Source organism: Cyrtonyx montezumae, unplaced genomic scaffold (assembly GCF_038088225.1).
Source record: "Cyrtonyx montezumae isolate F1298 unplaced genomic scaffold, pur_monq_1.0 scaffold_21, whole genome shotgun sequence".
Taxonomy (NCBI): domain Eukaryota; kingdom Metazoa; phylum Chordata; class Aves; order Galliformes; family Odontophoridae; genus Cyrtonyx; species Cyrtonyx montezumae.
In genome coordinates, this window is record NW_027071948.1 from 2,038,918 (window position 1) to 2,055,651 (window position 16,734).

Sequence of the window (16,734 nt, forward strand, 5' to 3'; positions counted from 1 at the left end):
GGCTAACACAGTCACTGCTGTTTGAGCAAGGGGGTCCTTTAATACCGTCATTTCTGCCTTATTTCAACCACCTTTCCTTCTTCCAACGCACCTTTAAAACACGAAATGAAAGGCAGACTGAGGCAGCACTCCCTCCCCCTCCCTTGCACCAAGTGGCACATTTCTCACAACAACACAATTCCACCACGAATTTGCCCCAAAGACACTCCCCGCTCTTCTCCTCTGCCCACATCCCCTCCCACGTGGGTCTGAACCCTGCAGGTGCTTCTCACACCGGTGTTCCCTTGGGGAAAGGCAGCAGTGGGGTCCCGATGCCTTCTTTGCTCACTTCTGAGCCCTCTGCTTTCAGCCACTCCATCTTCTGCCTGTGCTGCTGCACGGCGTCAGCGACCCGGGCATCGATCATGGCCTCGGTCAGAACGCCGTCCTCTGATGCATATGCTGCAGCCTGGGGAGGGGAAAGGCAGAGGAGAGGCACATGTGAAGCCCACCAGGCAGAAAGGGAAAGGTGGTGGAGCATCTCCGGCCAAGGCAACAGAAAAAAGGTTTTAAATGCTAAAGTGGGAGGACTCAGAGCAGCATCAGGGTGAACACGGGCAATGTGGCATCTCTAAAACATCACCTGCTGTGCAACCCTTGGGTTTTCCACCTGAATCACTCCGTATCCCTTCTGCTTCAGCTCCCATCCCATCCTCACGTGCCCATGGGGCCTTCCCTTACCTAACTGCATTCACCCCTCAGCTCACATCCCCACGTGAGAATGTAATGCTCACTCCCATTGCTGCTCTGCTGGGTGGCACAAGTTTGATGTCATTCCTTGCAGAAAAGGCTGAAAACCACTGACAGCCTCACTGAACAGCCCACACAACAGCACACGAGGGCAAGAGCTCTGAGTGCTGCTCCCTGCAGCTGCAGCAGGGGGATGTCCTGCTGCACACGAGGAGCACGGCGATGCACACACAGCAGCACACACACCCACAGCCCAAAAGGAAGGGGAAAGCTGCTGGCACTGCGAGCTGAGCAACTTATCTCCAAGGTAACAACACAACCCCAAGCTGCAGATTTCTATATCGGGTGAGACCCTGTGCCAGCACTCCTGGCACCGAGATGCCAGCAAGGCAGCCTGACACGAGCCAGCTCCTCACCCCAAACCTCTGCCCGCATCCCCCTCCTGGGCACTGAGCCTTCCTTCCCTCCCTCCCTCTGCACAGCCCAGAAATCCGACTGTGGAAACTCCTGCAAAGCTGTGCAGTTCACGCTCGGTTGATTTTCTCAATGACTTTCTATTTATAGAAAGCCTCAGGCCCTCGCTGTCAAGAAAGCAAATGGGGGAAGCAGCTGTCCCTCCTGGGAGGAGCTGCACACACAGAGATGGTGCTGTGCTCATTTGTATTCATACCTCTGCCTCCTGCGTGGACAGATTTTAACCCGTTTTCTACAGCACAACTATTTGTGTTCTGGAACTCAAAGCCAGTGCTGAAATAACCCAAAAAACAACGTGTGTTGGTGCAGGGAGAAGGATGGAGCACAGATGACAAGTGCTGCATTTCAGCCCAGACCCAGGTCTGTTTGCACCTGCAACAAGCTGAGCTGCAAAATCACACTTCTAATGAAAACAGCAGCGTCAGAAATAAAATGGACACCTCTGTTCTTATAATTAGGGCTGGAAAAGCAGAGGGTTTCTTCATTGATGTTTTAGCTAAAGCTGATCAGTGGGTTTAAGGTCAGGGTGCAAAAAAGTCTGCACAGTACTGTAACAGATTCAAAGGGGACTTTGTAGTGTGTAAAAGCATCTAATCCATGCTACATTCATCAAGGATTAGGTAAGGGGAACGGAAGAGAGCAAGGACAAAAGGGAAGGTAAAATCTTTGGCAGAAGAGATTAAAATGGATTTCCAGCACGCAGACCATTAGCTGTGCCACTAACTGTTCTTCCCAGTGCCAGTGCTCACTCTCTGCTTTGCTGCACCTTATTTTTCCTGTTTGGAACATTCAGGACAAACTGAGACAGCAGTGAACCAGAACCCCATTCAGATGGCAGCCTCTTCCAGGGGAACTCAGCCTACAGAAGCTGCAGCTACTGCTCAGGCTTCTTGTTTAACTAAGATGTTTACCCTCATGGCAATACTGGCAAATGGACCTCCATAGGAAATGGTTGCAAGGCCGTGGGGCCACAGAGCAGCCTTCTGCTGTCATCCTAGGCTGCTCTTTGGGAAGAGCTGACTGCTACGATGGCTTAATCCCCATACTGCTTCAGAACCTGACCTTCTCCCCAACCACCTCTGGGATTCGGTTCTGTCCATGAGTCCAGGCAGGCTGAATAGAGCTGAGATAAGTGCCAGCAGCTCAAAATTTGATCACATCTTTCCTACGACTACCTGCTGCTTTGTGGGTTTCATGGCATGGAAGCTAAGGCTTAAGGCTGGGATTGCAGGCAGCAAGCCTCAGGCAGCTGGAGGTGATAGCAGGACAGAGGGGAGCAGAGTGACACTCCACTGCAGATGAAGGCTGACACAGTGCTCCCTGTGCACTCAGCTCTGCTGCCCAGACACTGGTTAAGGCTCTGAGACACCTGTAGAGACAGAACGCTTCCAGACAGCAACGCTGCAAATGACTGTTGGAGGAAAAAACTAATTAAGAAAACACACACACAAATGTGAGGTGAATTAAGCGACAGCCATATTGCAATTAAGCCTACACTTGGAGGATTAGCTCCAAGTCACATCGGGTCACCATACGTTAAGAGATGAAAACAAAAGGCAAACAAAATGCTCCCACCTAGCTCTGTGCTCCAGCACCAGCAAGGCAGCAGTTTTCACCAGGGCTCTGTGCTGTAATCTTCCCAGAATGGGTCAATTGAATCTATTTATTAGCCAGGGACCCGAGGCACGCTGCATTTCAGCAGCTGTCACGATGAGCCCATCTGAAAAAAGCACTGGAAGCTGAAATGTCTCAAGACAGAACCATTTCAAGGCTGCTTTGAGGACTTCTGAAGAGCATCAGGCTCACAACATCTGCTGTTTATCAGCTCTGTAAGGTGTTCCCAGGATGAAAACAGCTGTACCTTGCTTTCCCTTTTTCTCGGCTCTGTCTGCCCTTTACCTTCTCATCCAGTCAGTAATTAGCAGTCCTACCTGTAGCATAACCCCCTTGCAGCTGCTGCAGCCAGCTGAGGGCAGGCTGATGAGCATTTCTCCCACCAGACAGCCCCTACACACCCTGACCTCAGATGTGCCAAGACAACAGTGTCGCTGCACTCAGCACGCCTTGCCAAGCTATTTTTAATCCCGTTCAGCTCCCTGACCCAGTTCACAGCACAGCCATACAAAGAGGTGTACCAGCACAAAGGAAAGGGTAGCAGAAAGGCAGGAATAACACTGCCAGAAATGCTACACAGGCATGGTGCCTATACAGAAATAAGATGTACACAGAAATTCCAGCTCTGCTTTCCAGTTAGCATCGTTCCTTCAATCACACAAATTGCTCTGAAAATATGTTCACACTGAAGCAGGGTGGAAGGATGCTTCAGTGCCCCAGTGCTGACATACCTACAGGCAGCATCAGGCATCAATTCTGCTGAGCTCCTTGGGCTGGAACATGAGTGACAACCAGCACGTCTTGGCCACACTTGTTCCTAAGGAACTTGCTTTGCTTAAACTCAGTACAGGGTTTCCCCACTGGTGATTCCAAGAGCTTCATATTTATGAGACAAGGACATATGCAGACACTGACACCCACTCTAGAGCTAGAATTGTTCTGCTACTTCTACAAGGACATCATGACATTTTCCAAGATCTGAGACTCCATTAAAAAAATGAGCATTCAAGCCTTACAAAATGGAAAAAAGAAGGAGGAAGCCCAGTGATCCAAGCCCCACCTACCTGCCACGCCACAGCAAGCTGGGAGATCTCTCGGCCAGACATGCCCTCTGTCAGCCTGGCAATCTCTGAGCACTTTTTGCCATAGTCAAACTGGGCCAGCTTCAAACGTCTAAAAGCAGAAGCACAAGGATTGCTTTATATGTATCCACGTGACACGAGGGGGCAAGGCAGAGGGAGGTTTGTAAGGAGCAACTTGCTATTGACAATTCCACTTCTGAAGGGAAGCATCAGACTTTTGATTCGTTTTGGAGAAGGGAGACACCTCCACTAGCAGAGCTGAGGACAACAGCAGCAAGGGGAACCCTGCAGGGGCAGGAGTGCTGCAGGGATACTCACTGTTTGCCCTCTGTGGCTGGCTTCAAGATGTGCCTATCAAAATACATCCTCACGAGCCGCTCTCGCTCCTCGAGCTGGGGCAGATCGAAGTTCACCATTTCATCTATTCTGTCATTGATAGCCCAGTCAAACTGCTCGGGCTGGTTGCTTGCTAAAACAAGCATAAACCTGGAAGTATGAAACAAGAAAAGACTGAAAAAAAGCCATACAAAACTAACTAAAAGACAACTCAAACCTCAGGAACTGCTTCGGCCCTCCTCAATCTGTCCTTGCCATAGAAGCCTAGGTTATCATTTTACCCACAATCATCCCCAGTTGTGGATATCAAACATCCAGCAAGAGTACCACCTCTCACTTGCTGCCTTCAAACAACCCTGAGAAAGCATTCCTGCTATGAAACCCAACGTGTGCTCAAACAGGGGCAACACAATGGGTAACACAACATGAAGGTGATGTGTTTGACCAGCTTCTGCTCCACAGCACACACGTGCCAGCTCCCAGGTCATGTTTTCTCCTGGAATATTTAGGAGACAGAAGTCCTTTCTTTGGCTTTGTAACGTTGCATCTTCCCCATGCCAACTTCACTTTAATGCCCTAACTGATGTTACCAGCTTAATAGTGTGTTGTAATTTGAAATGGGCTTTTAACCACAGCTACTGAAACACTAATGCTCTTGCAGTCTATTTAAATCCAAGCCTACAGGGGGCTGTGTTCTTTGCTGTCATTTGTGCAGATGACTTAGACAGACTGAGAGCCACACTGACACAAAACCATTCCTCTCTATTGACAAGACCTCCCCTCAAGCCCCCGCAGAAACACGTCACAAATAAAAGACAGACAGACACACAACCTGATATTCAGACCTTCCCTTTGATATGAATACAAGTGAGATCCCACTAACAGATGCAGGACACTTTATTGCCCAAAGCAGCAATAAGTCAGGTTAGAAATCAACAGCATACGTACTTGTTGCTGTGCTGCCCTGTTCTGTGCAGGAATGCATTCAATGTTGCTCTGAGATCTTCACTGATCTTCTCCTGCAAAGATGAAACCCGAAGGAAGATCAGCTGCCTGGGACTTAGGACAGGTCACAGTTTAAGCAGCGCTGCTGACAGTGTGAGCTTAAGTTATTGTCAGGGTCACCTGCAAAGGTTTTTGTGCAGGGAAGAATTCTCAAGTCAGCTTTGAGATGCTCACATCGTTCAGCTGCAAAAGGCTCATTTCTCATCTCTGCATTGCTTAATTGAGCAGTACAGCACCTTCCAGTTTTAATCCTTTGCCTGTTTAAGCTGGCTAATCACGTTAAACAAGTAGGCTGCAGGCTGGCTGACTGCAGTGTGCTCAGATAATGACCAAAGAGACAGCACTTACCGTGGCTCTCTTCCGCAGAAATGCATCTGCTTCATCCACAAAGAGCAAGAGCCTGCAAAAAGAAAGCACTACACAGTAATAGGGACAGGTAAGTGAGGCTCACACTGCTCCAAGACCCCCCTTGTCCCCCTTCCAAACACCCACAGCAGTGACCAGCTGTGTATCTAGCAGTGCTGCTATGTTCCTGTAAAGCCTGAGCAGATACAGAAATCTAAAGAAACGTGTGTGAGGCTGCAAGAGTGAAACACAAGCATCCAGGGAGCTGTGCTGATGATGGCTCCTTCCTTATCCCATTCTGAAAACCTGAAGCCAGAGCCCTCCCCTGAGCACTGCTCTGCTGCTTTGTTGGTTTCCCTTTCCAAACCACACTGGCAATAATGGAATGGTTTTACTACCTGTGGAGAAGTGAATTAATAAAGTCAATGAATAATTCAGGAAAATAAATTCACTTATAACCCAAGGGTTGTCCTCTTCCCAAGGGACAGAGTATAAAGATGTTTATCAATAACAGAACCAGGCTGCTCATAAAGCTGCCATAGCTCCTATTACTTTCTTGTCCAGCTTCAAATACAGCTTCCTTTTACAGGATTTTTCCAAAGGGTTTCAGGGCCTCTTAATATCTCATCCCCTGTTCTGAAAACATCCTCAGCTACAGTCTTTGCAGAGAAGCATTTCTACCACAACTGCTTTTGGCCAATAAAGGCAACAAAGCACTTGCAAGTGGCTAAAATTGTTGGATATCCAGAATAAAGTCTGCTTAACTGCTTGAACATCACTCCAGGTTAGAACACTATGCACATGTGTTACTTTCACCCACCACTTTTCTAAGAGAGTGATCTGAAGTGTATGAATTTATTAGACAGAGGTTTTTAATCAGGACAAAATAAATTCAGAGGCAGCCAGAGCTCTGAAAGAGAACTCTATCCAGCAGGCTGAGAGAGGAGCATAAAGAGTTTAGACTCTCAGGTCATTACTCTGCAGGTTTGTTTTATAAAGGGGAAATAGAAACATTTAGATGACAAATGCAGCAAGGATTGAAACAGACACTGCAAGGTAGTGTCCATCTAAAGCAATAAGGATACATATAAATCATCTATTCGTCGTATTTGCCTACAGAAAACCTGCAATCAAAATATAACACAAGAAACCACACTCAGGAGTCAGAGGAAGCTCTGCTTACCCTCTCCTACTGGTGTTTGCCCAGTCAAAGAGCTTATGAATGGCAGTCACTCCTTCCCGCCCCATAGGGGCAACATCACCACCTGTCATAATGGCATAATCCATGCCTGAGTGCACAGCTAATTTCTGGAAGGGGACAAAAACAGTGAGTTAAACCTCTTTCACCACAAGGCCAACCCAGATGAGCCTGCCACAGCTTGTCAGCCTTGTGTTCACTAAGCAAAGGGCTTTGATGAAGCTCCTGGGGTGTGCTGGAAACGTCTCCCGTAAGTTGCAGGTAAAATGTAAGCACACCAATTCTCTGTTCTTTTTTACTTGGTCAAATATGAGCCTGTCCATCAAGCAAGGTTGAGCAGATGTAACTGAAGTTAACCCACCACTTTGTAAGAATCTCTGGCTCACACTGATCCAGCTTTGTTTAGGCTGCCACGTCATTCATCACAGCCTTGAGAAAGCCTCCCTCTGCCTCAGCCCCAACTATTAACATGGCCACTAAGCTCCTAGCTTCAAATTCCTTTCCAGCCTACTACAATATCTCAGTGGTGAAAAAGAGCACTGCCACCTGTGTCTGAAAGAACAGACTGGGCTGGGATATGAAGCCAAGGGATGGAAAGATCTCTATCCTCCACTTCAGAAAGCAGTTCACGTAGCAGCCACCAACTGAGCCACGGGGACACAGCATTAGCTGACCCAGACCTGGCTATTTGCTTCTGCTGAGTAAAGGAAAGTCATCTGAAGGTTATAATGAACAAGTCAAGCCACGTAGATAAGCAACAGCCCCAGCAAAACATGCTCAGCTGAACCCAACCAATTATGTGCTGCTCAGCAGGAGGCAGGAAAAACGAGCTACGCTCTGCCCACTACAACCACCCTGCTCCTGCTGCTAATGTTCAGTGTTCTGCATCAGTCCAACGAAGCTGGGAGCTTTGACAGCTATTACATCCAAGTGTGTTTACATCTGCCTCAAGAACCATGTCATGTAGCTTAAATACTTAACACCACAGACTCACAAGGCTTTGTTTTGCAGTAGTCAGGAGGCCACCATGCCATGACACACTGCCTCTCTGGAAAGCAGAGACACCAAACTGCACAGTCGCTGCCATTAACCCAAGCAAAAAATTCACAGCTCAGAAAGCAATCCTCCCTCCACTCTCTCCTCCCTTACCAATAGAGATGCAAGAACACAAAGTTTAAACAACTGGTTTCAGACTACAGAGGATGCTTAAGACCTGTAGTTCATTGGAGCACTCTACAACACACAGGCTGTCAGAATGCTGGCAGGGTTTTACCTTGGCAAAAAGTGTCTTTCCAGTGCCAGGAGGACCATACATCAGAATATTCCTGTACAGGCTTTTGTTCTTTTTTGTATTTCTTGTTGCTATGGCAATATCTCTCACACGTGCTTCTAATTGTGGCTGTTAAGAAAAGAGTTAAACTTAAGGAATGGAAAGAACCAAGAGACCAGCATCGATCAGCTTCAGAAATCTATATCAGCAAGAAGGCAGCAGCTCTCCTACAGCCTCAGGCTTGTAAGCCCTCATTTCAGCTACTTATTGCTTTGGATCAGAGTTGCTTCCCCTGTATTCACAATGTATTCAACTTATAGTTCTGTGCACTTGACTGTGGCTCTCTTCCTCAAGCCAGGAAGCAGTGCAGCAAGCATAGGTTCAGGAGTAATTCACAGATGAGATAAGTGGAACTCTGAATATTAGCATGCTGACTGCACAGAACTGCAGCCAGGCAAGCACTGAACTATGCTTTACTCAGAGGGAAAAGAAATGTTAACATGTGCCACTGAGCACTGGAGCTTATATATGGTCTCAGTGCATCACAGGTGCTAGAATTACTAGAATTACATCATTTTGAGTGCATGTAAGGAAACAGCTTTCCCTATTTAGATTCAGAAGTCATCGCTCACAGACTAAGAGAGCAAAACACAGTACTCACACTGAGAACAACTCCTTCAAGGGCATCCTGAGCCTTGCTGGTGAGACGCTTACCAACCTAGAGAGGACAAATTCAACCACTGACATGTAGAAATCAACCACAGCTTCCAAAGCTCAGAAACCACAAATGCATACATTAAGACAATGAGATCAGCTCCCCCACGCAGCCTCTATTAGTACGTTTATTCACAGACCCACAGGCAGCTCTGACACAGAGCTGGGAAAGGAGTTTTGCATCAAGACAGAGCCAAAGCTACACTCTACCTTGATAGGATGCTTCAGTGCTTCCAGCACAGTGATGCGTGAGGTCTCTCTCACCAGTGAAGGTTTACCCAAGCGTGCTTCTATGTATCGTCCTGCTACTGCAGTGGCATTCTTGGCAGAGTAAACTCCCACAGCCAGCAGGGTTAGGCCTGCCACCTGAAAAGAAAGGGGGATGAGGATTAGAAAAAAACATCTGGAATTTTAAGAGATACAGTTCCAGTATATTTACTTGCCTTCCCTAACGAGGGCAGGAGGGCCAGTGTAAATCACCAAATGAGTCAAGACATGCAATTAGAGAAGTGGCAAAACACACCACAGACAACCATCAGAAGTGTATATCCTTTCAAGAAAGCACTGCAACAGGAGCACAAGCAAGTGAAGGTAGAGATGACCTTAGGAATTACATCACAACTCTTCTTGTGCAGAAGACGAAGCAAATAAGTGCTGCAGCAGCAGCAGAGGCCAAAACCTCCCAGTACAGAGCAGGAAGCAAGAAAGGAGTGGGCATGCACGCACATGCTACAGGAGAACAGTAACGTCAGAGCCAACACAAAAGAAAAACAGGTACTTGAGATGTGTTTCAGCACCAAAAGTACACTACAATGAAAGATGAGGTCACTCAGAAACCCCAGAACGTGAGACATCCCCGTTAATTTATCAGCAAAGCAGAAGGCCTCCAGATTGTTCTGTGCTTTGTGGTTGCTGCTCAGCACTCAGCTGGCTTACAGTAAACCAAGCAGCCCTGCAGGCAGCTTTGTCCACCACAGCTAGTTATCAGAAAAGACAAGGAACTGCACTAACATTGATAAGGATATTCCTATCAGAGGAAGCCCAGGCAGACAAAACAGCAAGCTGCAATTGTTTTAAAAGTGAGTAGACTTCTGCAACAAGTAAAGATCAAGGTCAAGAACCTCAAGGACAAGGACAGCATCACTCAATAAACCATAATAAGCCATCTTTCAGTTCTACTCTGCTTAAGGGTGTGGCATCACCCTTGCTTTGGATGGAAAAGTTCAGAACAGTGGGTTCAAGGGGCAAAGAATGGTTTTATTTATGGTTCCTGGTTACTCCCAGTTTGCAGGGATTTAGAATGCAAGAGGTTCCACCCTTTTAGCAGCCTTTCACCAGACGAAGGTATCCTGACAGGGTTAATTTAGAGGAACTCTAAAATAACTGCCTACATCTTGCCTCACAGTCAGCATTACAGCATTTTTCAAAGCAACCAAAAATGTGAGAGTTCTGGCTACATTACCTCCTTTCCAAAAATATATGTACTCTTAGCTTTATTTATGTAAAATAAAAAAAGAAGTCCCAATTTCACAAGACAAGAGCTGATCAGAAGCAAAAATGACCATAATGCAGGAAACTGGTATCTGGGTCAAGAGAACATACAGCTAAAAGCAGTCCCCTTCAAAAGGCTCCAGATACTGCAAGCACTCCAGGTACAGCCTGCAGATGACAAAAGGATCCTCTGAATGCATCCACTCCCCAGCACACTTGGATAAAGTGCCTTTTGTGCCAGTCTCTGTGTATAGAACTGCCTGGTGGAGCAGATGGTTGCCACTGATTTAAAGCAAATTGTCCATTTTAACGAGCCACGCTACTAAAAATACCTCAGCACTGCAGCTTTGCAGTAAGCAGTGCAGTGAGAAACAACCTTATGTCAAACAGGAAGGAACTGCCACGGTCCTTTGTCCTACAAAAAGATGCTGGGACATCTTTAATCAGAGTAATCAGAGTATTCAGAACATGTAACTGTTCTGCAAGAACTCTCCAGGTTCCCAGCCTGTCCATCCAGGCACATTTGATAATGAAAGCACGCATACAAATCCAAAATACATTTCAGCTACAAACTGCTCTGATGCCATTTTAAGAACCTTGGTGGCCCAACAGAGTACAAGAGGTTTTCCAGTCTTTTTACCTGTGTATGTCACAATCTTACCGTGGCTGTGACCTTATCCCAGTCTGTCACGAAGGCACGGAATCCTTCCCCAAAGAGCATCCCTGCTGTCCTGTGGTAAAGAAACATCAAGATAAGCACTAGAATTTTGAAGGCTGAACTGAAACAATTTACAACATAGCTTTACACTCTATAATAAAGATCTTCTTTAGAACCAGACAAAACTAATTGAGGAATTAATATGGGAACTCAGACACAAGCAAGCATGGCAAACACGTTTTCCATCAGCTGATGTCTATACCTGATGTGAGATTAAATCCAGAAAAGTATCTGACACTAAGCTGATATTCTTCAATGAATTGTAATACAAGGTCTTTCATTTAAAAGCTCTACTCAAAAGTCTCAAAACAACTAAAATTAACAAATTCTCAAATGCCCTCCCATTTGGAGATGCACTGGATTTATAGTTTTATGGCATATGTCCAGAAACTGAAAGAGCTCGGAGTTTTCAGAGTAACTGAATCAATGCCTTAATAAATATGGCCTGAAATCATCTGTTAGGAAACCTGAGTGAGACTCACAGATCTATAAATACTCCCTTTGGTTCCCACTCAGACTCCAGTACACCAAGACAGACAGCTGAGAAAGGTTCTCCTTCATATCATTCCTATTATTCAACGCACAAAAACGTCCAAAGTAACTCTTCATATTCCTCAGAGCTCAGAGGGATAAACAACAGTAAAGGCTTCCTACGTGACAAAGGAAACATGCACAAGAAGTAAGGCAGCCCATGTCCTTCTCTTGGCTTGCACATACTTGAGGGACTCCAGCACTGTCTGGCGATGCTCTGCAGCTTTTAAGCGGATCTGCTCCCGAATGATGTCTGCATTTTCCCTCTCAGCCTTGGCACGAGCTCTTGCCTCTGCTTCAACACGCAGCATCTCGTTCTTATGCCGTAGCTCCATCTCACGCTCTACTGTGGCTGTGAAAAAAAGAGAGAGGAGGTCAATCTTCTGGGCTGGCTTAAGATGTTTCCCCGAGAGGGTAATCTGGGACACAGGACTACAACAGAAGCATTAATATTCATGTGACTGGAGGATGAATGAGAAACCCAAGAATAACCCATGAGATGAGGACTTCACAGTCCTCAATCTTCTGTGACACTGCACAGAATCCTGGCTGGACCATCCAGATCTTTGCCAGCAGCCTGGACACCTGGATGCTGGACAGACTGCCCTGACAGCCACATCCTCCAGCATCAATCACCTTTCCCACGAGGTTCACCATTGAGCTAAGCTGAATTGCTGCTATACTACACAGATGTACAGCAGATGGCAGCAAGGAGCAGATTGGCAGTCCGGGTATGTGCAGTGAGCAAACCAACACTGGTCCTATTCGGATCTGCTCAGTTTTGCTGGAGCCCTACAGACCCAGTGATTCTGGCAACTCCGTAACAATGAAAAGAAACAAAAGCCACTGTCAGACTAAAAGGTCACGATTCAGCTCCTATTTTCTACAGCAACAAATAAAGGAAGGTTAGGTGACGTTGTTTCAGCCACTCCTTCTGCTAGCTATTTTGTTTCTCTTTTCTCCTCAAAATTGGTTGTACTTTAGACTGCACCAGTGTAGAACCAGGCTTTCACTGCAACATCAAGAGATGCTGATACTTCACTGAGAAATCCACGCCCCAGTCAGTAGTTCAGCCACTTCTGAAACTGATCTTGCAAGGAATTGGTAGTTCCAGTGGTACTGGGATTTATACTGTTTGCCAACACGGCCCTAAAGGAGCACCAGCCAACCTGGAGGAGTCAAAGATGGGTACAGAGAATTATCTGCTTGCATACCTGAAGAGCTAAAGAAGAACTCTAACTTACCACGTCTCATGGCTTCCTGCTTCTGCACAGATTCTTCCTGCTTCCTCAGATTCTCTTCATTAGCAAGTTGCTGGAGGTAGAGATGACAGCAGAAGATGCATTCATGCTTAAGAACTCAGTCAAGTAGACATTTGGGTAAGCTTATACTTAACTGTTATCAAAAAGCTACTGCCTCAGTTGAAGCGCATTCTTCCTTTCCCCATCTCTCAGATTCATATGGATAATCCCACACTCTTAGCTGCTCAGTCCTAGTTCCTGACTTTCCATTTGATGTCTGGCCAGAACCTAAGAGAACTACTACTCAGTGCCCAGCTGAGTTAGAGAAACAGCCATACCTGCTGTCGCATCTGCTCATCGTAGCGTTGCCGTGCCAGTTTGTCCTGGTACTGGGCTCGCTGCATAGGACAAAATAAAATAAAATGAAAAAAAGGACATTCAGAATATTAACATTAAGCACTTAAGAGAAAACAGTACCAAGGGCAATACGACTGCGGACATGCAGGTGGAAGAAAAATCCCAAAGCACACACAACACAAACCAATCGATCAGTCCACGGTCTGAAAAGTGAACAGGGCAAAAAATATCCACAGCTATCTCCAAAAACTCATCTATGCCAAGAAATCCACCAAGTCTGACCTCATCTTAAGGTACCACAGGCATAAAAATGAAAACCAAGTGTACTTTGGCCCAGAAAGAGACTTAATTTACTGGGATAAAGATGCTTTCATGTTCTCAAAGTACCTGGACCAGTGATTGCAGGAAACTGAAATGGCAAGCTGCACTAACTGGCAGATGAGTAGAGTTTCCAACTCATTTTCTTATTCCTCACTAATTTGTCAATTTTCCACGGCAACCAACAACTAAACCCACATCAGCTAAACTCAACAGAAAGTGTTCTGGGGGCCCAATCCACCAACAAGGACTCTGCACAATAACTGATATTATTCTCCATTCCAGATACAGACACCAGAACAGTTATCTCAACAACTGCTCTTCAAAGCATGCCACACCAGAAGCAAATCATGATGAACTCAGCTTTGACTTCCAGTCATGCCCTGCGAACCACAGGAGTCAAAAAGCTAACTCAGGCACAGAAGTGAAGCCTGCTTCCTGAGCCAGCCCCGTTCAAAGTCCACACTCTAGTGAGACAAGCAACACGTGCCAATCCAGCAGTTTTAGCTACCTTCCCAAAGTACATAAATGATTAAAATTCACCAGCCCTTGTTCCCTACTGTCCACCATGTGAGCTGTTTGAAAAACAGCTAGCTTATGTGTCCCTGATTTCACTACTACTGCCAATTCATTGACTCATGCTAAAGTGATATCAGTAAATACAATTACAAATTAAAGTCGACATCACACAGACTGGGTAGAAGACAGGCTCAGTGTGCACAGCCCTCAGTTACGTTTCCCACCACTCCATCACCACCAAAACAATGCATGTTTCCTTCCCCATGCAGGAGGACACAGGCAAGGGCTCCCACCAGCAGGCTTCCCCTCATCCCCTTACTGCTTGATGCTGTTTTGTTTCCTCACTGAGTGTTTTTCGTCTCTCTTCTGCTTGCACACGTATCTGCTCATTCTTCAGTTGTTCTATGGCAGCTTCATACTCCTACAGTGAGATAACAAAGCAATTGTCACAAATGAGCTCAGTAAATAACCCCCACAGAGACAAGACAGTAGCAGTTATGTTAGAAACGGTACATCTGTAATCACTTCACACTTCCCTGCACATAACCTTTTCACTCCCTAAAAATGGTGGCAACAGTGAGGGTTACAAAACCACTCATGACACAAAAGTTTCAAAAAAGACAAGCTGCACCATACAGCAGACATTATCTGCACCTCAGCTTCCAGAATCACAGGGGCTGCTCCAGAAAGTAACACCTCCTGTTTTATGATGTTGGTCATACAGCAGCAGAGGCTGATGTGGAAGCAACAGCATGGCACTGAATTCCTCCATGAGGAACAAATGACACTCACTGACATTCACTGACACTTGGAGAGCAACCAGTGGATGTGAGCACACTGAGGTGGTGCGTTTCTGCAGTGATGACAGTGGGTCACCACCACTGGTGCAGATTTTGATGAGCACAGCATGCAAGCTCTTGTTTGTCCCTGGTGAAAATGCACAGCAAATGGTGGTGGCTATGATAAAACTCAAGTACTTTGTAGTTGAGAATTTGCTCTTATAATGATCTTTGTATCCATGGAAATAAACAGGAGGCATTACTTCCATGGCAATCTACATGTCTCTTTTTCAAGGGCAAGTGCACGGGGACTGCTGAATCACAGCCTGAGCCACGGACTGAGCACCTGGAGAAAAGACCTGGTCAGCCCTAGGAGCACAGGTGAATGCTCCACTCCTCTTAGACCTCATTTAAGGGCTGACTGACACTGAGGGAGGTTCTTTTGTTGGAGATCCCCCCCTTTTGGAGTTATCCCCTTAGAGTCTTGATTCTCAGAGACAGCTGAGCATTTATTTTTCCTTCCTTTTGTAAACTCTTGTCTGCACTGGTCCCTTTGTCCTTACAGCAAGTATTGAACTCTTGCTCAAGTTAAATGACAGCCAAGAGAATGCAACGCCCTGGGCAGACTGCTGGGAAAGGTGGCTACGATTCACAGTCCTGGCAGCCACAAGCCCTGGACTGCCCCGACGCACCTTCAGCTTGGTTTGCTGCTCCAGCTGCAGGGTCTGCTCTTGCATCTGGGCCAGGCTGAGTGCATCCTTTGCATGGCCTGGGACGGATGGAGGGAAGGGACCGTTAACATCGCGGAGCTATTCCCTCCGGCACGAACCCATCCTCCGGAGCTGAGCCCCCCCACCCTCCACGCCCTGAGGGCTGCAGCCTCGGGACATCAAGCCCCGCGTGACTCTCCCCTCCTCCCGGCCCTCCACGCACGGGACGCGTCCAGCTCCCTCGCCGCCTTGGCCGCCCGCTCCAGGCCCGTGGGGTCGAAGTTGCTCCATTTGTCCTTGGGCGTGCTGCGGTCCCCCGCCCCTCCGCTCCCGGCCGGCCCGCCTCCACCACCCGGACCCGGCGGCAGGGAGAGTCCGGCCCCGCTCTGCGCCGCGTCACCACCGCCCGCCGGAGCCGAGCCGCGGTTAATGCCGAAGAGCCAGGACATGGCGCCGCCCCGCCGCCCGCCGCGCCGCGGGACACGCGCCACGCCGCGCACGCCGCCTCCGATTGGGCCGGGCGCAGGCGCGCGGGTGACGTCACGCCCCGAGCACCAATCAGCGTCAAGCCGGAAAGGTGAGAGAAGGGAGCTGAGTTGGGTGAGGGCGGGAGGGCTCTGGACGGGATGCGGAGAGGGGCAAAATTAATTCAGACGCGTTCTGCCGTAGCGACGGAAGTGTTTGTGGCGTTGCTAAGGGAACGGGCCCGAAATGGCGGCCGTCAGCGCGGCGGCGTGCCACCGGGCTCTGAAAGCTCCTCGATGAGGAAAACAGCCCTCAAAACAGCCTTGAGGCAGTCACAGAATCGTTAAGATTGGAAAAGATCGCTAAGATCCGCAGATCCATCCCCAACCCACCCCGCCGTGCCCACTGCCCACGTCCCTCAGTGCCACATCTCCACACGGACGGTCCCCGTCCCTGGAGGTGCTCCACCTCCCTGGGCAGCTGTGCCAATGCATCCCCTCTCTTTCTGCGAAGAAATGTTTTCTAATATCCAACTGACCCTCCCCAGGTGTAACTGGAGGCCACGGACTTGAGTCTGTCTGGTACAGCCTTGTGGGTTTGTCCGCTGACTGCTGCTGAGGGCCAGGAGGAGGAGCCCACGTGCAGAGGCATGCTTCACTCTGCAAAAGCTGTTCCTAATCTCATTGCTTGTAGCGTGTAAGAGCGTGAAGGAGCTAGGAAAGGAGGGGTGGAAGAGGAAAAAAGTGAGGCAAGTAGCTGTTATTGAGACTGATGTCTTTCTGGATATGTATTTCTGATATTTTGGCTTTTGCAAGGTTGGGAGTGAGGTTCGTGTAAA

The 16,734-nt window shown here is 47.7% G+C and overlaps 1 protein-coding gene across 1 annotated transcript; it reads right to left on the minus strand.

Annotated features, from left to right (window-relative positions):
- Positions 1-15,881, minus strand: LOC136049590 (ATPase family AAA domain-containing protein 3). Its single transcript, XM_065737963.1, has 16 exons — positions 15,655-15,881; positions 15,414-15,490; positions 14,262-14,363; positions 13,087-13,146; positions 12,752-12,821; positions 11,694-11,859; positions 10,920-10,989; positions 8,978-9,133; positions 8,715-8,771; positions 8,057-8,182; positions 6,769-6,893; positions 5,589-5,640; positions 5,184-5,254; positions 4,218-4,385; positions 3,882-3,990; positions 1-448 (listed from the first exon to the last, which is right to left on the minus strand). Exons 1-16 carry the CDS (start codon positions 15,878-15,880, stop codon positions 269-271), a joined length of 1,815 nt encoding a protein of 604 aa, XP_065594035.1. The 5' UTR covers position 15,881; the 3' UTR covers positions 1-268.
- Positions 15,882-16,734: the final 853 nt, after the last annotated feature.

Excerpts from the sequence above, each read along its gene's own strand:
- LOC136049590 (XM_065737963.1), bottom strand. The coding sequence starts at position 15,880 with ATGTCCTGGCTCTTCGGCATTAACCGCGGCTCGGCTCCGGCGGGCGGT. Across the intron at positions 12,822-13,086 it reads ATGAGCAGATGCGACAGCAG|CAACTTGCTAATGAAGAGAA; the intron begins GTATGGCTGTTT and ends CTCTACCTCCAG. Across the intron at positions 8,183-8,714 it reads TTGAAGGAGTTGTTCTCAGT|CCACAATTAGAAGCACGTGT; the intron begins GTGAGTACTGTG and ends TTTTCTTAACAG.